Raw genomic sequence first — 23,180 nt, forward strand, 5'->3', positions numbered from 1 at the left:
TCATCTAGCATGTCCCCTGGCAACCCAGAGGCGGAGACTCAAAATCCAAGTAGAAATAGCTTATAGTTCTTCCTGAACATCAACTGCAGAGCTGTAACATCACTGGATGCAGGCAGTGGCCAACTGTGACTATTAGAGCTGGGACTTGAGTTCAGCCAAGACTCTGGCAGACACACCAAAAAATGCAGCAAAATGGAAAAAGATTTTGCTGGAGTAAGTGGCAGGCAGCCAGGTAGCTTGTGCCATGTGTTTGCAGTGTGTAGGTGCCATATACAAAAAACCCACTAGATGGCAGCAAACATCACACAATGATAGCAGAGTAAGTAATATTTTTCTAGAGCTGTCTTTACTTAAACTTATATTAAACAATAGGTAATTGCCATTAACTCTCTTACTATTGTTTGGATAAGTTATAATTAAGTTTCTGTTTGATATATATAATTTATATCAATCAATCATATGAGTTTCTTATTATTATGTGTATATCCCAGTTTCAGTACCACACACAGTTACATGTAGCACAGATCTCAAAATATATTATTTCTGTCTGCCAACACAGCTCTGAATACTGTGCTATACTGTTGAGAGTAGCTTTAAAAAAGAAGTGTGGCCTTCTTTCCAAGTGATTAAGTCCAAACCTGTGAGTGAGCCAACTCTAACCTTTCTCTGCGGAAAGACAACAAAAAAACTGATCAGATGACTCTATTTTTGTTTTCAGGACAGTAACCCTTTCATTTCTGAAACAAAAGTGATAGAAAATGAGGTTTAAACTGTTATTAGAAAATGGACCAATAATTAAATGAAATAATAAAATGATAAAAATATATTAAAATATAAAATTTGAGATACTGATATGCCATCTCTGAAGTCCTAGAAAGCCCTCAGAATTCCCCTCTGGATGCAGGAAGAAACAGACAGAAGGACTCGTTTTTCTGAGTCAGTATAGCACACACTGAGGAATTTGTTGCTTCAATTTGACTACATTTACAGTCAACACTGACTAGACATTCATATGAGAAGTGGAAAAGTTCTTGTACGGGTCAGGGTCGATCCTTGAGTGTATGAAACACAGGACAGTAGTGATTTTGTTTTCTGTATTTATTTACAGACTAACGCACACTTATGACTGCAGCGTCATATAAGGGTCAAAAGCATAGTGCAGTGGCAAACTCTACTGTTTTGCCAAACACATCCATAAACATGATAATCATGCTTTAGTTGCAATGAGTATTGCAGGGAAAACACTTGTAATACATTCAAGGGCACCGGACTCATCAAAGGCACCATCGCTTCAACGCTCAATGATTGTTAGATGCTTCAATCAATCATGTCCACTCTATGATAAAGTGGGCAAACACAAATTGGGTAGACCTTGTCACAAGTTTGTCAGTTTGACTCTGATGAAGACGCACCTTGAAACATTACTCATTGACGAGTTTGTTGCCTTCAGTCTGTGTGCTCCTTTGTACTAATTTTCCAAGTCTCTCCTGTGACAAGACTGAAAGCACCAGACAGGCCTGCAATTACTTGTGGATTGGTTGAAGCACAATTAACGTCATCAGTGAAGAATATTTACATGTTAATCCAATCAAAAAGGGCATTGTTACACCAACCAAATGCATACTGTGTACACTGCAACCAATAAAATGGTTTCTGTTTCTACAGCAGTACATTGATTAACTTCCCTTCTGAATTTCCTTTCTGCTTCTCCAAACTGGGGTTGAGTCGACCTTCATCTACTGTAGGTAACATACTGATTATGGATAAACACCTCATACAATCCCACTTCAAATAATCCAAACTATCCCTTTAATCGGTGGATTGTTCTGTTAAATATGCATCAAAATCTCCATTATAATAAAATATATATACTGTACATTCTACAAAGGCACTACAGTGCTCTACCAACACTACCTAAACGCTATCATTCATATGGTAACACCTCATCTGATGCTATCACGAGTATGTAGCACAAGTTCACGGAAAAAAAAATCAATGAATAGAAAGTCACATAGCATCACACCAATAGAAAACAACCACAGAAGAAAATGTTCCACTTGACTGGCCAATCACCACTTATACTTCCTTTAATGGAAAATTCTGCTTAGTTCATGATATCTGTGAGTGAGACCTGTGTCACGGTCTTTTACCTCTCGACAATTGTCACACATGGACGGACTGCACGTTCTTCTTGTTCTTCTCTTAGGTACTTCTTTTAAAAAAAATGATTTAATTACAATTGTTAGGTTCAATTGAGAGAATTATTAATAGATAATTTTGTTTTTGTTGTTGTATTAAGTAGTAAGATTCACCTGCTGTGATGTAAAACCTGTAACACTGAACATTTCAAACTGCTTTTATGATTGTGTTTGTTTTCCAGGAGTTGTTTCTTACAGTCATGGTCAGATCTCTGGATCAGTGTTGGAGGTGACAGTCAGACCAGGAGACAACATCACTCTCTACTGTGACTGCAAAATATCGACTGGAGTATACATCTTGTGGTACAGAAACTGCTCTCATGAGAACCAGCCCACTCTTGTCCTTAAAACAAGACGTGATTCATACACACAGACAGATAACATTAACTATGATCTGAAGTTTTTCTCTCGGTTTCAAATGGTGAAAAACGATTCCTCTGATTCCTACGACCTGCTGATCATGAACATCACTGATTCGGATGAGGGCCTCTACTACTGTGGAACTAAAAAGACAACAGTGGAGGATAAAGGATACATTACTCCCAGAGGCGTTTACACTTATGGCAACATCAGCACACAAATCAGAATCAGTAAGTATTGTGGTCTGCATTTTCTTTGTGCCTGAAGTATCTATGTATGCCTGTGATTTCTCAGATTATAATCATTTAACTAAATTATCATAATAGAATAGGAAGATGTTCCCAGATATAGTGCTCTTACATTAATGCTCAGAAAGGTGAATTACCATTAACTAAAAATTATATGGATCAACAAAATTTATAATAGAATCTGGGCTCTCATGTGTCTTAAGTATTGTAAGTCATCCTTAAATATGCACCCAATATATTTCATGTGTATTTTTATGCACGGTAAGTTTTGGGATAATTCTTTTTACATCTGAAAACTGAGAACAGGCTCAAACAGGGTTACAGGTTGCACACTGCACATATTGCTGGAGTGAGCTGAAAATCTCATAAACCAGATACATTATTCAAATGAGAATGAACATTTCTTCAAAGGCAAAGTTGAAAAAAGTGTATAAACAAGGCAGGGTCAACTCTTAATTACGAAGAATACTGAGTATGGCAAAACAAATAATAATGTCAATGCGTTTTTGTTTTTTTTCCTGCTAAAAAAAAAAAATCTGACTTCTCTGGAATTAATTTCAATCCAACATTATATTTATTAGAGCTGCAACAATTCTTTATTAATTAGTTGCCAACTTTTAAATGAATTGCCGGCTATTTTGATAATTAAACAGTCATTTAAAAATTCCTTTTTTTAATTTCAACTTTTCAAATGTGAATATTTTCTGGTTTCTTTTGTCCTTTCTTTTGTTCTTTTGGGCAAAAAAAGACATTTGAATATGTCACCTTTGGGAAACAGTGATCACAATTTTTCACCATTTTATGAGCCAAACAACTAATGTATTAATCAAGAAAATGATCGACAGATTATTAGATTGATCATTAAAATAATCGTTAGTTGTAGCTCTAGTATTTATTCGTGGACATGTCTAAGTTTCTTGGTTCCTGGGTCACGGAACTACACTTACGTCTACATATACTTAAAAGTGAGTTAAAAAAATGAAAAACAAACACGTTTTCATAGTTTGATGAAGGAAACCAACACAAAGTTTGTTTTTGATGCAGACTCCAGTGAGCCTGATCACCATGAGACTCCACAAGCAGCCCTGTCTCTTAGAAACTGTGGCGTGTGCTGGACGCTGCTTTTCTGTCTGTGTCCGGCGTTTGCTTTTCTCTGCTCTCTCCTCTCCTCTCTTATGGTTTATCACTGCTGTAATAAAAAAGGTAAGTATCTCACTTTTTAAGTTGGCTGTCCTCATCTCAGAAATATCCTTCATAGTAAAAACACAAAATCACAAAGAAACCTGTATTAAGTCTTCTCTCTTAATTTATCGTGTGAGTTTTGGTGAACCATGATGCTGTATTTATTTCTGCAGCTAAGGAATCTCAAGTTGAGCAGCAAAAAACTCAGACTAGAGGTCAATCAAGCCTGAATCAGGTATGTGTGACAGAAAAATATAATGAATCATGGTGCGATATCACTACATGATCATTTTCACAGCAAATGTTAAATCTTAGGATGAAGATGTGTGTTATGCTGCACTGGAAATCCGTCAGCCATCACAGAGACTGAAGAAGAAGAAGAAGGAGCGGAAAACCCAGAGTTCGGACTTCAGCACCTATTCTGCCATCAATACTTCTAGGATGTAGAGGGCCAAAAACAGAAGAACAAACTAGAAGCACAAAAGAAACGGAATAATGATGATTAATAATGAATCATATGATATGCAACCTATCATCGTTTCAGATTGTTCTATCCATTATCCATTACTATTTGTGAATCACAGGGTATATGAATTCATTAATGCATTTTGTGTGTTTTATTTCCTCATACAAATAACAAATTAAAAATTGATGAGCTGTAAAAAATGATAAATAAATAAAAACAAAAAAATACCTTACAGATAGAAATCCTGTTGTGTCGTTGATTACAGTTTTAGTTTAACTTTTTGATTGAAATCGACCTGCAACATTTTATAATGGCTTTTTGTCTGTAACAAGACATGATAGCTGGTAGATAGATGTCTTCAGGCAAATTCCTGTTTTTATCTCAAGTCAGCCATCGGTCTCGACCCCTTCACCAGCAGAGTTTGATACAACTCCAAGTATGTGTTATTGGATTATTTATTTAAAGATGGCCCTGCCACACCAGAATTTACAGCAGCAGAGGTGACAATAAAGCCATCCTGTTGTCAATTCACAGGAAACCCACACTGACAAACAGCCTCTCATTTTACTGCAGAGCTGAATATGCAAACAGACTGAAGCTGCAGGTTAGTGCACAGCTTCCTTGTCCAGAGTTCACTCAAAAATGCTTTAAATCAATTAAATGCAGAAAATGCTCAACTGGCTGTTGAGCTGGGAGGTGTAAAAATATCTAAAAAAAATATCTACAAAAGCTGGAATTTATCACATCTGCAGCCATCACAGCTACATTTAGATGTACAGTGTTCTGACTCTACGTCACATCTGTGACCACAACATAAAAGAAATATTATGTTTACAGCTAGTGCATGTGAGTGGGTTCATATACAGATGCTAATGTTAGTGAGGTGATAATAAAGATTAACACGAGCCCAATACATTGTTATCAAAGATAAATTGACTAATTCATTTAAAAAAGTTTTAAAAAACAATAATTAATAATAATTAATAATAACACTAATTAGTAGTTGTTATTATTGACAGAAAGCCTCTCATAAATCCTTGTGCAATCATGTGAGCAAATTTGCTGGATTAAGCTAATGCTATTAAGCTATTTGCTATATATAAATGCACAGACACTCATCTGAGTCACAATGGATCCTTTTGTAACTTCACAAGCAAGAGACATTTCCACCACCTGACAAACCACCAGACAGTGGCATAAGGTAGACCTATTTATGACAGGCCCCAGTGCACACTGTTATAATAGACCCTAGTGCATGCAGCTCAATGATTTACTCAGGCAACTGTACTGGGAAAGTAGAGGTCAAACTCAAAGCTCTCAGAATCATGCATATTGCTCTGTCATCAAAGTTCTGACATGATCAAATAGAGACTTGACAACATCCACATACATATTTCCCAGCATTGTTGTTGAATTGAATAAGTTGTTAATTGAATATTTTTTATAGTTTATTTGTAATTTTCATAGTTCATGTAGAACGAGCTTCTAATTTTATTACAAACTTGAAAACTGACTATTGACTGACTACTGACCAATGAAAAAAAGAAGTTGGGTCTGCCTTTTCAGGGCATAAACAGTACCTACTGTGAGTTTACCATTTAACATAGGTGTATTTTGGAGGTGGCAGTCCGATTTACCTGCAAGGCTACATTCTCCACCCAGTACATTATTGCAGGGGCTGCTCTCTTATGTTGTTTTACATTATCATTCAGTAATTTATAGAGCCATTAGTTCTATAAGTCTGTACTGTTTTACTGTTTTAAATTCAACTATACTGGTTAATCAACCAGCCCGTACTCGCCATAAAAATGTCTGTTGGTCACATGTACAAGCAGCATATTCCAACTGATATGTCCATTTATTGTTAGTCAATGCCCCCAAGTAGACATCGTAATTATGACAGGACATGTATAAGAGGCAAAAAGTCCACATTAGGAGGAGGTGGAGTGGATGAATGGAGACCAGGGTCCCAGTCCTGTGTGAAATGAACAGTCAGTATGGAGTTAAAGATAAAGTTAAAGTTTTGAGTAACTTTAAATTTCATTACGGACATGATGTCCATCACATCACTTCCATTGCTCGAATGACGTCACTTCCGTCATGTGTGGCAGCCTGTTCTGTCATTTAGGTATGAGGACGTGTTGCATTTAACGTGTGCAGAAAATTTCATTTCCACTCCAGTTGTTTTTGATCGTTTCAAATTGTTTTGGACTGTCCTCACCATTAGTGGCATGAACCACAGTGCGTATAAATCCATTCATGAATAAATATTTATAGTAACTGAATTCCATTTTTTTAATCTTTTACTCTTTACAGTGTAGATGTGTGGGTTTTTTTCACAGTTTAAAAATTGATTGGATGTACACATTAAAGTCTAGATAGAAAACGTGTTTGATGTTGTTGATTAAATTTCAGCGTCAGGTTCACATTTTTGATTAAAATCGATCTGTAATATTTCATAATGGCGGTGATGACTGTGTCTCTGTAACAAGACACGAAAGTTGTTTTCAAGCAATTTCCTGTTTTTATCTCAAGTTAGTTATCACCTCATGTCCCCTTTGCCAGTGGTCTGACACAGTCAACGCTCAGTAAGGCTCACAGGAAACCCACATAACAAAAAGCCCCTCATGCAACTGCAGAGCTTAACATGCAACTGGCATGAAGCTGCAGGTTAGTGTCCTGCTGAAGGTGTGGGTGGAACTGAGTTTGAATTATTAGCTTATTTTAGAAAATGCTGCCACACAGTTGGAATCTTCATTCTCTCGATGGGAACAATGGTCAGTTGTTTAGTTAGATATTGTTAAATAATGTAAGACACCTTGATTCGTATTCAGCAGCTCTGCAGTCACCTCAGATATGTTTGGATGTGTAGTTTATTTGTGAATCTACATCACATCTATGGCCACATCTGCACTTCCTCAGATCAGATGAGGTCAGCTCTGGTTGCACTTTGTGTACGTGTGATTTGTTTGCAGGCAGAGTGTGGTTTCCTCCTGAAACCATGGTCAGTGGTGTTAGAATTAAAATATGCTGTTCTGTCTGCATCCTTACATCTAAATAACACTGTGTGGCATATATGGATGGTTGGTTGTTACAGTAAGCATTAAATATTTATTTTGACTGATATTTATCTAATAATACACATAATAATAATAATAATAATAATAATAATAATAATAATAATAATAATAATAATAATACAGTTTACTATGACTTGCATTGACAATTCATTTATTAGAAAACAAGGTATTTCTGTGGAAAACGTAGAAGGGTGAAGATGCTGATGGTGTAATCTCAGAACAGTTAGTACCACACCGGCTTCAGGTGAAACTCTGCTGACCTCTAGCGGAGATAATAAGTAGTGAACCAAAAAGGCCTCAGTAAAAAGGCTGACTCAAGTAACACAGTTGTATACCTTATTTTCTAAATTTATTGCACCTGTTGGATTCTGTTATTGCAAAAAAATTCCTTTCAGTATTGGTTCTGAAAATCTAAATTCTTGAAATAAATGCACAGGGCCCAAAGATTCTGAAGGTCTTTGAGCGTAGAACTGTCTTTGGCTGAATTAATAAGGCACAAAAAGCATGACTGGTGGTTGTAGAAAATTATTATTTTACTTTATGCGCAGAGAAATCACAAGGACCTCGTTTCTTCTTTAAGCAGCAACAAAACAATCTGATTTGTTCTTATGTGCATTAGCAACACAAGAGACATGCTCTAAAGTGACCATCAGATCCAATTCATTTTATGATCATGTAAAATCTGACCCAGGAAGGGGAAATTGTTAGGCTATACGTGGCCGGCTTATAGGCATAGGCCACACAGGCGGTCAGCCGTCCATCAACTTCTGATGGACACAGGTCACCCTCAAAAGAAAAATGAAAAGTAAATAAATAAACATTTGCTGGCAGTGCCACTCATTTTCTCCTTTGAGGTAACAAATGAACAAATGAAGGAAGAAATACACTTTGCACCCCTGTTCATCTGCCCTGTCCTGCCCATACTGTGCACACTGAGGGATGACGCTCATCACAGACAGCCCGCGTCCAGATCACTAGACTGGATGACTGATGTCAAGAGCAGATATCTGTTTTCACATTTTATTTCATAATGAAAAGGTCCAAGCCCTCAGATGTGCAAGGAAGACAAGAGACAAAAGAGGAGGAAACCAGGCAAATATAGAGATTTGTTGTCTTGTGTAAACATGTAATGTGCTGTTTTGTATGTAGATGTCTCAGTTGTAGCAGTTAGCAAGTTAAAAGAAAAGCTAAATAATGATGGGACAATAGCTGTTTTCCCTGAACAACATCAGTGACACTTTATAATTTACTTCCATAGGGGCATGTGTAGACCGACTATTTAATTACTACTTAGAGTTTATGTTGCAGTTAACCTTTGTCTGTCTAAATCTAACCTCACCTAGAACACCAGAATGGCCAGAACCAGCCCTGAGCCTCCAACAACAGAGTTAACAATTCACTTAACCTCAACCATCATGAGCTGTGGCCCATGTGATCATCAGCAAGGTTCACAGGAAACCCACACTGACAAACAGCCCTTCACAGGACTGGAGAGCTCAACACGCAGACAGACTGAAGATGTACCCATGGCCAGCTGTCTAAACATTTCATGTTTCTGTCCACCTGATGAATAAATCCCAGTTACTCTCCTTCTAGCTCTGCTCTGAGTTCTGCCAACTCCTGAAACAAACACAGAATCAGGCTGTTGCTACTAAATGCCCCACTTTGTTCGCCAGCTAGTTGCTAGCTTTGTCTGTCTGCCCTTTGGGACTGGGCAGGTAGTGTAGAACAGGTGTATCGGAGGTTTTTGCTCAATATAGCTGCCTACTGTGTCTAGTAATGATGCTGATGAGAGCAGTGAGAGTGAACCAAAACAGTGAAGTTATGACCATAAAATTAAAACAATGAGATGAAAGATTTTAGGAAGCTGTGTACCACTGAGGGGAACTGCAGAGTCGGGTATTAATTCTCTGTGGAAACATTAATACAAGCAACCACTTTCTCATACATCTATTATCATCTATTTTATGCGTGAGTATAGCAACTTAAATACATTGTTTTTCTGAATTATTCTGGGTTATGTTGTGTTTTTCGGTCATTTTAACTACTGGAACAATATATTATGGCCATAATCTTGATTATGACCAGCCAGCTGATTTATTATCCTTAAGTCCAGTAGTATTACTAAATCTCAAGCCAAGTCATATTCAACAAACAATCTCTACTCTACTCTCAAACTCTACTCAGTCACAACTCAAGAAAATCTCACTTGTGTTTTCACATCACACCCTGTATGTTTGCAAATACATATTCGTGCACACATTCAGGTACACGCTGACTCAGTTGACAATCTTTTCTTAATCTATTCAACAACATACAGTCTGAGATGAAATGTGCTGTCAGACACGGTCAAGACAAGGGTACAATGTTTTTCATGTTGTCATGGTGAGATGACAGCATTCCCAAAATGTGAACTTTGCAGGATTTAAGAAAAGCATTCTTTCTTTGTTTTCCACTGGGTTAAGATGTGTTCATCAAGGATTCAACATTCGTTGACAAAGGAGGGTCTTAACTTAACTTTGTGAGGCAACTGGATTTGCGAGATCATGAGATCACACAATCACACAATCACACAATCACACGAGAATCCATCTCGCCAAGCACCAAGCTATCCACCTGTGTCCACACCAGAGCTGGTGTGAGAGCCATGGACCAGCCATGGACCCATCTACACTAACCTCTGAAGAGATTAGCATAGATACTGTGATAGCATCAGTTATATCAGAACTAGAGAGAATTTCTTCATTGAAAGAAGAGCAAAGAACAGCACTGGAAGCTTTTATTGATGGAAAAGATGTTCTTACGGCCCGCTTCGGTTCGGTAAGTTGTGATTGGTTGAATTTAGATGTGACAGATGGTCCTTCCAAACACCTGCCAAATATTTTTCAAAAACGCCCACCCTTTTCCCAACAGTTTCTATGGATTTGTTGCCAGATGATTCTGTCTAACAAACCATGTCAAGTTAGGCCAAAGCAACAGCTGCCAGTTAAAGGACCAGTATGTAGGATTTAGTGGCAACTAGCAAGGAGAAACTATGGTGGTAGGCTTGGGCAAAATAGTATTGCCTGCGATTATCGTCAGAAAAACTGTTACCAGTGAAAATTTGCCGCTTTACGATAACAGCAATAAATGCCACTTGATGACGCATTTTTGTGTGCGACGCACTTGCACAAAACTCGCACAAAACTCGCAACAAAAGACAGTAGCACCACAAATTTGTTTCATCACCTGAAACATCACCATAAGCTGGAATACGAAAAAAGCTGAAGGAAGCTAACGGGGGCAGTGGCATATTGCCTCTAGGGATGTTCCTGGAGACTAATTTTCCTGTCGATTAAACACAAAATTGATTTTAGACTAGTTGACTAGTCTAACACTAAGAAAACACTCAAATTGTACTTTAAATGCCACTGAAATGCACGCTACTTTGCAATACAAGCCTTACACATTAATGTACAAAACATGACAACAACTCACTAAACGCTTCACCTTTTCAGACCAAAGAGGGTCACGGCGTCTGCAGGTAAAGGACCCAGAGCTGGCTGCCAGCCTGACACACAGTGTGGCTAACGTTAGCAGTGCTAGCAGCAGCAGCAGCAGCAGCTCCACTTGCAGGTTTATGTCCGTGTATGTGCTTAATGTGGGCACGTTTCTCCAGTCGAGTGAATATATATATCAGCGTATTCTGTCACAGTTAACATTCATCTGTCCGACTTTGCTGATATAAACATCTGGGATTGGCAGGGCGATCGGGGCATACGCGCTGGGTGAGAGGGGCTGTCGTCTGACAGTGCCGCAGCCCCGACTAGTGGCATTCGGCTGCATAAAATCTTAGAGGCTACAGATAACTGGCACCGGGCATGAATGAAATATTGATAAATATTTTAAACTACTAGTATTTCTGGTGCCGACTAGTGTGGGTGGGGACATTTAATCATATAGTCAACTAATTACGCGCATCCCTAATTGCCTCACAAAAGATATGCTGCCACTCCACACTGTGGAAAAGGTGGGCTTCAAATGAAAGGTAAACAAAATGTACCCAAGATAAAGTTTACCATCTCGAAAGTATTTCTCCAAGACGGCCATATCCACAATGTATGTTTGACTGATGATTGGTAAGTACAATTTAGAACAATGTTTGCGGTGCTCTCCTCACAGATTGCAATAGGGTAACTGATTTAGAGTCAAAAACATGTAAGTGCAATTGTAACATTATTTTATCGTCATATTTATCATTATTGGCTAAATGCCATAAATTATCGGGATAATAAATTTTGCCAATATCGCCCATCCCTATATGGTGGCCATGACAGTTCCAAAAAGTGTGAAAGGCTGTATCTTGATCCAATGTTTGGTTTGTCCATTCTGGGATACTGGACCAACACTGTCTGTATATATAAACATCTTATTCTCAGGTAATGACAACACAACAATTCTTATTTTCAGGTGATTAAACACTAAAGAAATTTCCATTTCTGCCATATTCTGCCAATAGATCTCCCTAAATCTTACACACTGGGAATTTAAGTCCTTTTAAAATGGCGACTTGCTGTAGATATACTGTATGTAGCATGAAGTCTATAGAGATATATAATCTCAGTAAAGTATGCTGCCCTACACTATACAAACTTGGTTTTATCTCATATTTATTTTTGGAAGGTTGTCTTTTGGTTAATATTAAGTCATGTCTGTAATAACACAGACAAATTATACTGTTCAGTGTACAAAAGCACAACTGTAGAGATTTAGTCACACCTAGACCATCACTGAGCATCACACCAATAGAAAACAACCACAGAAAAAAATGTTGCATTCAACTAACCAATCACAACTCACTTTTCCTTTAATGGAAAAGTCTATGTAGGTCATGATATCCGCTAGTAAGACATATCTGATCATTTTTCAACACAAGGGGATCATCACCGATGGACGGACTGTGTACTTTACTCGTCGTTCTCCTGGGTACGTTTGAATAACATTATTGAGGATTAAATTATAATTTTGATTCTATTTAAACAGTGAATACATATTCAGTACTACATTACAAACACTTCAACCTTCTTTACATAGATGGAAAGGTCTATGTAGGTCATGACATCCGCTAGTAAGACATATTTGATTGTCTTTCAACACCAGCTCATCATCACTCATGGACGGGCTGCGTACTTTACTGGTCGTTCTCCTGGGTATGTTTTAGTAACATGATTGCGGATTATTTTAATAATCACAATTAATTACTTTATTGATAATATTTGAATACATGTCAACACTCTAAGTGCTACAGTACAAACACATAAGCCTGCTTTCTGACTGTTTTTATTTTCCAGGAGTTGTTTCCTTAAGTCATGACTGGATCTCTGGATCAGTGTTGGAGGTGACAGTCAGACCAGGAGACAACATCACTCTCTACTGTGACTGCAAAAGATCAACTGGAGTTTTCATAGTGTGGTACAGAAACTGCTCTCATGAGAACCAGCCTACTCTGGTCTTAAAACTAAATATTGATGCATGGACAAAAACAACTGATGTTGCAGCCCTGCTGAAACCCCTCCCTCGCTTCAGCTTTGTGAGAAACGATTCCTCTAAATCCTATGACCTACTGATCATGAACACCACTGTCTCTGATGAAGGCCTCTACTACTGTGGAACTGAGGAGAAAAGAGTGGACGATAAAGAACAAATCACTCCCAGATCTGATTACAGATCTGGCAACGTCACAACAAGGATCATATTCAGTAAGTATTCTGGTCTATTCTTTGTGCATTACACTACATGATCATACAGGTATGTGGCCACCCGAATATTACACTCATATATACTGTGTGTCTTCAAACATCTCATTCCCTTGATGTGTGCATTAGTGACAACAGTCGTCACACTTCTGAGAATGCTTTCAGCAAACATTTAGAAGATGGTGCAGGTCTTTTCCTCACCCAACAATAATACTAATCTCAGATAAGAACGAAAATGCAGTTCCTCACAAAGACCTCCATCAAAAACCAACAGAATTATCAGAATTAATACTGACATGTATTTATTCCTGAAAATATCTGGGTTGGTTACTGGAGTTCAGGAAGAACTGACCTTATACAAGTAAAATAAATAACAAATGTTTGTGTTTGTTTTCCATTTTTCTTACATTTGTACGATGACAGAGTAAGAGTTGCCTCTTGCTGAATTAATTACATAACATGACATCACTGAATGTGGCCATTACATCAAATATATTCTAATGATGATGTAAATGACGTATCACAGCATATCAACTGTGTTAGACCTCTTGAAGTTCTTATTAACTGCACTGTATCTGTGTTTGTACTCGTCAGGGAAACTAATAAACTCATAACTACTATTAATAACAAATCAGGTTTTGGTTAATGTCTTCCTAACATGCACACATTTCAAATAAATATTTACACAATGAATGAGAAGTTAAAAAGACTACTTTTTATTCTGAGGCATACTGCTCCAAGAACACTGAACAGTGAATGATCCTGATGTCCTGAAGTCCAACATACACCATAAACCTTTTGAAAAAATGCTATATAATGATTAATTGAAGTTGAAAAGTGTGTCTCCACTTGAAACGGTTTAATACAGTATGTGGACCTTTAGTTGTCATGAGCAATTGAGATCAAACACACACACACAAATACACACAGTCTCCAGCAGGAGGAGAAGTCAGTTAGCACAAATGAGCGATAGATGACAGTCTAGCTATAAGGCATTATAGATCCTATGCTGAGATGTTTATACGATTTCAAAGATCTGATCCTCTCTACATGTGATCCAGACTCCAGAGAGTCCAGTCTGTGTCCTGACTCCAGTGGATCCAGTGACGTGTCCTGGATGATGATGTTCACTCCAGCTTTTACTTTTCTCTCCTCCTTCATCACCTTCATTTATGTTTATCACCTCTGTCAGCCAACAGGTATGGTAATGTGTAATGTACAAGTTAGTTTAGACTCTAATTTTTTTGTTATTTGTTGTTGTCACCAGGAAAATCATATCTTCATTATGTATGATTGATTGTAATTTAAGGAAACTGACACCAAACATGAAGGTAAAGGTATTGTATGCAATCATGTGCTGCTATGTAATGATGCTATATTTATTTATGCAGATAAAGAATCTCAAGTTCATCAGAACAGAGCCGACATAAGACAGAATCAGGTAATAGAATCTTCTTTATATTTAATATCTCTCAATCCACATTTACTATTTCACTTGTATCAGGGGTCTTCTTATTACTTTAATGATACATTCAACACTAACAGCACCTGTTCAGTATGTTTTACAGACACACAGATTTCTAAGTAAAACTACAACAGTAAAAGCCACACAACAATGACCCTAACTGACAAAAATCAAATTATTTTTCAGGATGAAGATGTGTATTTAACACGAGTTGTGTACTGGGCTCAGGATGGATGAACAAACCAGCACACTGAGGTTGGACATTATTGAAAGTACATACAGTTTATGATATACATATTATTGACCCTTTTCATTCCATAATAGTAAATATATTATAAAACTTTCTCTGACTAATCTTATCCTCTGAATTATTTGTTTTATCTTACATTTCTGGAGATTATTTTGCCTGTTTCAGTCTGGTCCACTTAATGCTTTTGTAACTACGAGTTTTCCTTTTGCATTTTTTATTCTGATCTTCATTTTTTTTTACCAAGTATGAAGCACATTGTAACCTGGATTTTGAAAAATGTTTCATAAATAAACATTTTTATAATCATTATTATCATCATGTGTGTGAAACTGATTTCAGGGTATTATGTTGTTTCAGCAGTTAACCATGTTAACCATGAAGTTAACCGTAATCCCATACATCCTCGATTTTTGTGCAATTCTGTACATTAATTATGTTGTAGTTGTTTCTTTTATAGGGAATTAGAGAGAAGCAACTAAATATGTTTAACACAAATATCACGCAAAATGTTCAACTGCTTAGAAATCTTCTTTAACTTGTTTATTTTTGTTTACTGGCTGTCCTGCCACCTGATTTCCCAGAAGTTACAGCACAATACAGAGTTGACAGTCACCTCACTTTAAGTTAACCTCAGCCATCATATACTGTGACCCATGTGATCATCAGTCAGGGTCACAGGAAACCCACACTGACAAACAGTCTCACATGACTGCAGAGCTCAACATGCAGACAGACTGAAGACATAAACTACTCGCCAGTTGAAACTTTTCTTGGCTGTGGCTACTTACACATGTCAAGTTAATTTGGAGTCGTTTTTCTGTTCATCTGATCAATTTTAAATCAAATTTAGTTACTCGCCTTCGAGCTCTGAGTTCTGACAACTCCTAAAACAAAAACAGTATCAGGCTTTTTCTGCTAAATGCCCCACTATGTTCATCTGATTAACTTTGTCCGTCTGCCTTTTGGTGGTGAGCAGGTATTGTACAACAGGTTTATCAGAGCTTTTCACTCAAAATATTTGTGTCTTGATCATGTACAAATAATGTGTCAAGGTCAGGACAGTCCTTTTCCCACATGTACTTATTTTAATTCTTTGAACACTATCTAAAGTTAGTGATCATCATCAGATCATGCACCAACCTCACAGAGCAGATGACGCTGACATGGAGATCTAAAAAGTCTAACACTGTATCACAAAGTGGTTAAGAGAGACTGACCTGGAAACCTGGAAGTAATAATGACATGTTAAAATGAAAAACATGTTACATGCATAAGTATGCACACACACTCAGGTCCACACTGAATCAGTAATAAATGATTTTTTCCATTGAAAATGAATCACTAATTTGGTTGTTATCGTCATCATGGAGATTCACCTCTTAAGGCAGATATCCTCTGAGATTAAATGTGCTGTCAGAGACTGAAAGTAAACATAAAGCTGCAGTGCTTTTCATATTGTGTTGGTCTGAAGAACAATATCACATATACAGCATGTGATCTTTGCAGGAATTAAGAAAAACAGCCTCAACTGCTGTGCCACTGGGTTAATGGGGTTCAGTAAGGATTCGCATATTTCTCAACAAATGAGGGCTTAAAACATTATTTAGAGGCACATTAGTGGAATCTAGTATTGAGCCTGCAGATTACAAACACTTGGCCTCACGCTACATGCAGGAGAATCTATGGTGACCACAACACAAAATATGCAAAAGGCCCTATCTAGAGTCGGTGTTTCGTTTGTCCATTCAGGGCTACTACAAACATGGTGGTGCTACATGGCAGACTCCATGGAAGGTAATGAAAACGCAACAATTCTTATTTTAAGACGATTATACACTCATGACAACATCCTTCCATTTCGGTCACATTCTGCCAACACATTCTCTTAAATCTTTCACACTGGACTAGGATTTAATTCTGGGAAACAGGATTCCTGGAAATACAATGACAGGAAACAGTACAAAAACGTTTTATTTATTTATCTTTTTTAAACACATCTTAAAATATATTCAGAAAAATATAGGCTGACGGTTTACTGTCAAAAAATGTGTGTGCGTGCTGTGCGCCGGTAAAACATAACAGAACCTATTAATTAACACAAAGTGCTATGATTCAAAAGCACAGCCATGCACCGAGTCTGACCTTGTGTGATTGCGCCTCTACTGTAGGTAGTACGGTACGGCTTTTGGCCAATCAAATTCATTCTGTTGCAAGCTGACCTCTTGCAATTGCACCAGTACTGTAGTGCATATGGTTGGCTCACTGAATACATCCGTTGCAGGTTTGGTTTGCATTTTGCTCATTAAGCAATAGTGCGGTAAGAAAAGACCTGACACCAGAGGGACAAGAGGGAATACAGTCATTTACAGCACAAGGTTGCTTCACTCATCACATTAAACATTTTGAATTATTAGACTAAAGTGTAACTAAAACTATTTATAGCTACTGCATTGCATTTGGTGTTCCAGGGGTCTGACCCTGGGATTGTGCTCTGACTCCATGACATAGCTCACTAGCACATATATGAACAGAAACTGAGTCATTATTATTATTATGAATAACATCTGTTGGTTTCCATTTTTGCAGCTTCACATGCATAGTAAGGATACAAGGAGAGAAAAGTTTATTAATGCAGTTTTATAAATTATAGTATTGCATCATGATTCAGGATAATATATGTCAATATTTGTCAAATCTTAGGATGAAGATGTGTGATGTGCTGCACTGGAAATCCATCAGACATCACATAGACCAAAGAAGAAGAAAACACAGAGTTCTGACTTCACCATGTATTCTGCTGTCAATACTTGTGGGATGTAAAGGGCATAACAATTTAGATGAACACAAGAAACTGTAAAACTAATTCATTACAGCTGATATTTCTATCATTTCCCTTGTAAACCAGAGGAGTAATAAATAACAGTGATTATTTAGATTGTATGAAAATATGGAATATCTTAATCAATCAAAAGCAATGACATCCTTTAAATGTTCATAATAAACTCTGTAATGGCGTAATGGATGTGTTCCATTGACTGTTGCACTTTAAACTTCTTCTTCTCCCCCGGCAGGGCCTTTCTGTGTGGAAGTTTGCATGTTCTCCCCGTGTCTGCGTGGGTTCTCTCTGGGTTCTCCAGCTTCCTCCGACAGTCCAAAGACATGCACGGTAGGTTAATTGGTGACTCTAAATTGCCCGTAGGTGTGAATGTGAGTGTGAGTGGTTGTCTGTCTCTATGCAGGGCTGACACCCTGCAATGAACTGGCGATTTGTCCAGGGTGAACCCTGCCTCTCGCCCAATGTCAGCTGGGATAGGCTCCAGCAGCCCGCGACCCTTACGGAATAAGCGGTTACAGAAAATGGATGGATGAATGAGTTCAAGCTGGTGAAGACCTCATAATATGTATTGATTGCCTTGTTTTCATCCAAAAAGGAGCAGAATCATGACACAGGAGCGTAGGAGGAGGATGGGTTGCACTAGTCTACTGAGGAAGCAGGATGTATGACCTATACTGCCTATATTGGCTTCATATGAGGGGTGCTCTCACGTTGTCCATTCTATTTATGTCAATCGGTTTAATTTCTTGATAAGTGTCATATAATGCAAACACAATCATTCTTTAACAACACACAAAACACACAAGAGTAATGTCCTATTCCCTGTTTTCCACACATGGCATAACTTATCCAGGCAAACATTACGTTAGCCAGCTAAAATGATCATTTTCTTATCCAGCCAACTTTTATTGACTCTTATCTCTTGACTCAGATCAAGAGCTCCCAGGGAACACGCCCAGACCGGGATCAAAACAGTCTCAGAGACCAGCAGAGGCCAGTTTGACGACAGGGAACTATGCAGTACCAAGGTGGATTTCTTGCCAGGTTTGCCTCTTTGCTAACAGGTTAGCAGTTATTTTAGCTACAAGTAAAGTTATCTTTCCTCCAGAAAATCCATAAATGGACACGTATTCCCTGTTGGTCTAGGAGGCTGTGTTTATACCAGTGACCGGCTGTGTTCACTGGGAGGCTGCTGAACCTGGTTCTAAAACGCTGCAGTCAGCTCTGGTTAAGGGGTGTTTTCTCCTTCCATGTCCTGCTGCGCAATGAAAGCATTTAATTGGATACATATTTAGTGTGCACCCCTATATGCTGGTTGAGTCATGAGTTTTTAACCATTTTTCAATAAAAGACTAACTTTGACATACCATTAACAGGATATACCACCTACAAAACATTTTTTGTCACTGTTAGGACAAAACAGGCATACAGGTGATGTATAGCACAACACCTAAGTGATAAAAACACTTGAAAACATAATAACCATAAACACATTCTAACTATGCAAACAAACTGAGGACTCTTAGTCATCCAGGTCAAAAGATTTCTAGAGGTCCAAAGTGAAACTATCTGTGCTTTAAACTGAGTTGCTGTAAACATCTTATGTATGGGTTAATGCAGAGGACCACAGAGTTAAAAAAGTCATAGAGAAAGCTCAGAATTAAATGAGAATAGCCAGATACTGCATGCTTCCAGAGGAGAGCTTTCAACTTCTTTGTAAAGGCACAAGTATCGCAAATACTCCATGGACAAGAAAACACTCAAGTTCCAATACATGAGCGTCATGAGCAGCCAGACAGGCAGCTAATCCAACCAGAGAAGGATCTCTTAGAAAGGGTTTAAATTTTGCCACAGCAAAACAACATTTAACAGTGGATTTTATCACAGAGGAAGGACCAGAATATCACCATCTTACTGGGATGTGCTGGGAGATGCACAGTTCAGTCAATTCATCTGTGATTCATCTGTGAAGTCTTTTGTCTTTAGTCTCAGTAAAGTGCACTGCTCTACATTGTACAAACATAATTTTATCTCATATCTATTTTTGGAAGGTTGTCTACTTATGGTTTATATGCATCAAAAGAGTCATGTCTGTAATAGGACAGACCAATTATACTGTACAGTGTTAAAGAGCACATCTGTAGGGATTCAGTCAAAAGTTTTACTGTCGTATTATCTGTGGAAATCTTGTTTAAGCTTCAACCCCAGACCATCAGAAAGCATCACATCAGTAGAAAACAACCACAGAAGAAAATGTTCCATTCAACTAACCAATCACAACTTACATTTCCTTTGATGGAAAACTCTGTATAGGTCATGACATCCGCTACCAAGACATATTTCATCATCTTTCAACACCAGCTCATCATCACTCATGGATGGGCTGCGTACTCTTCTGGTGTTTCTTCTAGGTATGTTTTAGTTACATTATTAAAGATTAAATTATTATTAAATGGTTATAATGATCTTATTTGGACAATGTATACATACGTAAACTTTCAGTGCTACTGTACTAAGCAGCAACCTGCATTTGGTGTATTATGAAACACTGTTACTCTGGACACATTTCAACCTGCTCTGTGGCTGCTTTCGTCTTCCAGGAGTTGTTTCATTAAGTCACGACTGGATCTCTGGATCAGTGTTGGAGGTGACAGTCAGACCAGGAGACAACATCACTCTCTACTGTGACTGCAAAACATCATCTGGAGTATACGTAGTGTGGTACAGAAACTGCTCTCATGAGAACCAGCCGTCTCTTGTCCTAAAACTAAATATTGATGCATGGAGACAAAACATTGATGCTGCAGAACTTCTGAATGCCTCTCCTCATTTGCACTTTGTGAGAAACTATTCCTCTAACTCCTATGACCTGCTGATTGTCAACACCACGATCTCTGATGAGGGCCTCTACTACTGTGGAACTGAACAGATAAAAGTGGAGGGCAAAGGCTGCATTACTCCCAGATATGATTACAGATATGGCAACGTCACAACAAGGATCATATTCAGTAAGTATTCTGGTCTGACTTCTGTTTGTAATTGTTAGTTACACTACATGGCAAAAGGTATGTGAACACCGAAATATTACAAACATATGCGCTATTAAAAATCTCATTCCCACAACATGGGCATTAATATTAGTCTAGCCTCTTCTGGGAATGCTTTCCACAAACATATGAAACCTGGATGGAAAAGGTTTCACACAGACTGTGGGTCTCCATACACGCCTTCTGTTTTGGTTCATGCTGGCGCAGCGGTGCAATGTGCAAACAGACTGGGGAGAGGTAAATATAGATCAGCTGGTGTGGTGATTATTAAATACTTTGTCAGCCAGTCACATCACCGGTCTTACAGCTCTGAAGCAGTTGTACCAGTCACCATTAAACATAATAAGGATAGCTCAGGAAAGCCCTGGTTTTGAATGCCACCACATAAATGCACATCGCTACAAATCTGCACCCAAAGACAGTTGGAGTCTGAATTTCCATCAGGTAGTTGTAACAGCTAGAAATAATAAAATAATAATTTTTGCAACCACTCTGGTGTGTTTAGAGGTCTGCAGGGTTATAATGTTGCAGTCTGGTGTTATTTTCAGGTGATTTAACGAAGGTAAACACTGACCGGCTGTGCGTAACAGGATTATCAACTCGGATTATCAGCATATCAGTGGCGCCGTTCTGACTCAAGACAAGCTGTACATTATATTCACTTATGATTATACTACGACTTTTTCCAGGTTGTGTTCCACCATAATCTGTTCATCAGTCCGCACTCGGACCCATAAATCCTACTATTTTTATTGCTCTTGCTGGTCCGCACTGTAAAAACCATTGTAATTTCAGATGTATCCCCAGTCACTTTGTTCTAGAACCAGGCCTGTTGCCTAAAGAAGATCTCATTTCTCCACAAAGTCCTCTCCTGAAAACCAATGGAAATATCTAATTATGGACATGTATTTATTCCTGGAAACACCTGGCTTCCTTTGTTACTGAAGTTGAGGAAAAACTAATACACATGAGACCTTTAACAAGTTTTTCTTCTTTTAAATTTTCCTCACCTTTTATGAGATCAGAGTCACGGCAGAGTTTAATTAAGCTAATTGACACAACTTTGTTTTTGATCCAGACTCCGCTGAGCCTCGTCACCACAAGACGCCAGAAAACTGTGGTGTGTGCTGGATGCTGCTGTTCTTTCTGTGTCCAGCTGTTGTGGTTTGCTCCTCTCTCCTTTCATCTCTACTGGTTTATCACCGCTGTCAGAAAACAGGTACCTGCTGTTTATGACACTTTTATCCACCGAGTCCCTTTGTTCAGTTTATTGTATTAGTTTAGTAACCAGAATATCTGCTGTTTCTGTTTCCTTTTCAAGCATTACTTTGGCATGCTGGGTTTTATAGTGTAACGATGTTTTATTCATGTCTGCAGCTATGGAACATAAAACTGATGGGAAAAGACGTGATACCAGAGACACAAGAGTAAATAAGGTCAATTACAGCAGGAGTTTGCATCAGTCTCCACATGTAAGGACCTTCGTCATGGCTGATATTTTGAATCAGGCAAAAGTGTAACTTATAATATTTATAAGTGCTGCATTGTATTTGGTGCTCCACACCCCGCAAATATCAGACACATTACTTATTCGCTCAAAGTGCTTAATAGAGCAGTTTAATAAATCATAGTATTGCATCAATACACGTTTATGATTCAGAATATGTCTGTATATGTTTTATCTTAGGATGAAGATGTGTGTTACGCTGCACTGGAAATCCGTCAGACATCATAAAGACCAAAGAAGAAGAAAACACAGTTCTGACATCACCACATATTCTGTCATCAATACTTGTGGAATATAAAAGCTGCAACATTTTACAAAAACATGGGAAATTGTAAAAGGAATTTACTAAAGCTGACATTTCTGTAATTTAGTTTCCCTTGCACACCAGAGGAGCAGTCAATAATAGTGATGATATTCACCGAACAAAAACATGTATGAAATGGAGTTTATTCTCTGAAGTTCAAAAGCAATTATGTGTTTGAAAAGTTGATAATAAACTGTTTTTCGTAATTTCATGTTTTCTGGAGCTTATTGCAAAGTGTTACCCAAGTATATGTCACAGTATTTAGTATGAATGAATCCATCAGTGCCACCAGTATATAAACAAAGAGACAGACAAAGAGAGGTGATGTGATGGAGAGGGTGGTAGAAATTTGTTACATTGGAGTAGATTTTGCTATAAGAATTAGACCAAATCTCCACAATGTCATCCTAACAACAATCACTTCCGGATAGACAGCTGACAGTTGACAGAGACATGTGAAATTGGCAAACTTTTTCATCTCTGTTGTCATTTTCAGATGTGA

General features: G+C 38.0%; 2 protein-coding genes across 2 annotated transcripts; both read left to right on the forward strand.

Annotated features, from left to right (window-relative positions):
- The first annotated feature begins 2,092 nt into the window (after positions 1-2,092).
- On the forward strand, positions 2,093-4,585 carry LOC146330020 (uncharacterized). The gene is made up of 5 exons (XM_084713119.1): positions 2,093-2,206; positions 2,381-2,782; positions 3,839-4,009; positions 4,162-4,223; positions 4,304-4,585. The coding sequence occupies exons 1-5, from the start codon at positions 2,170-2,172 to the stop codon at positions 4,433-4,435; spliced, it is 804 nt and encodes a 267-aa protein (XP_084569245.1). The 5' UTR covers positions 2,093-2,169; the 3' UTR covers positions 4,436-4,585.
- An 8,101-nt stretch (positions 4,586-12,686) lies between these two features.
- On the forward strand, positions 12,687-22,836 carry LOC146330021 (uncharacterized). The gene is given in 9 exon segments (XM_084714466.1): positions 12,687-12,723; positions 12,865-13,272; positions 14,331-14,556; positions 18,752-18,864; positions 20,421-20,828; positions 21,940-22,086; positions 22,245-22,339; positions 22,555-22,619; positions 22,621-22,836. Coding segments are annotated over 9 exon segments (1,551 nt in total). The 3' UTR covers positions 22,673-22,836.
- Positions 22,837-23,180: the final 344 nt, after the last annotated feature.

This window comes from Lutjanus erythropterus, chromosome 3, assembly GCF_056507025.1.
Source record: "Lutjanus erythropterus isolate fLutEry1 chromosome 3, fLutEry1.hap2, whole genome shotgun sequence".
Lineage (NCBI taxonomy): Eukaryota > Metazoa > Chordata > Actinopteri > Lutjaniformes > Lutjanidae > Lutjanus > Lutjanus erythropterus.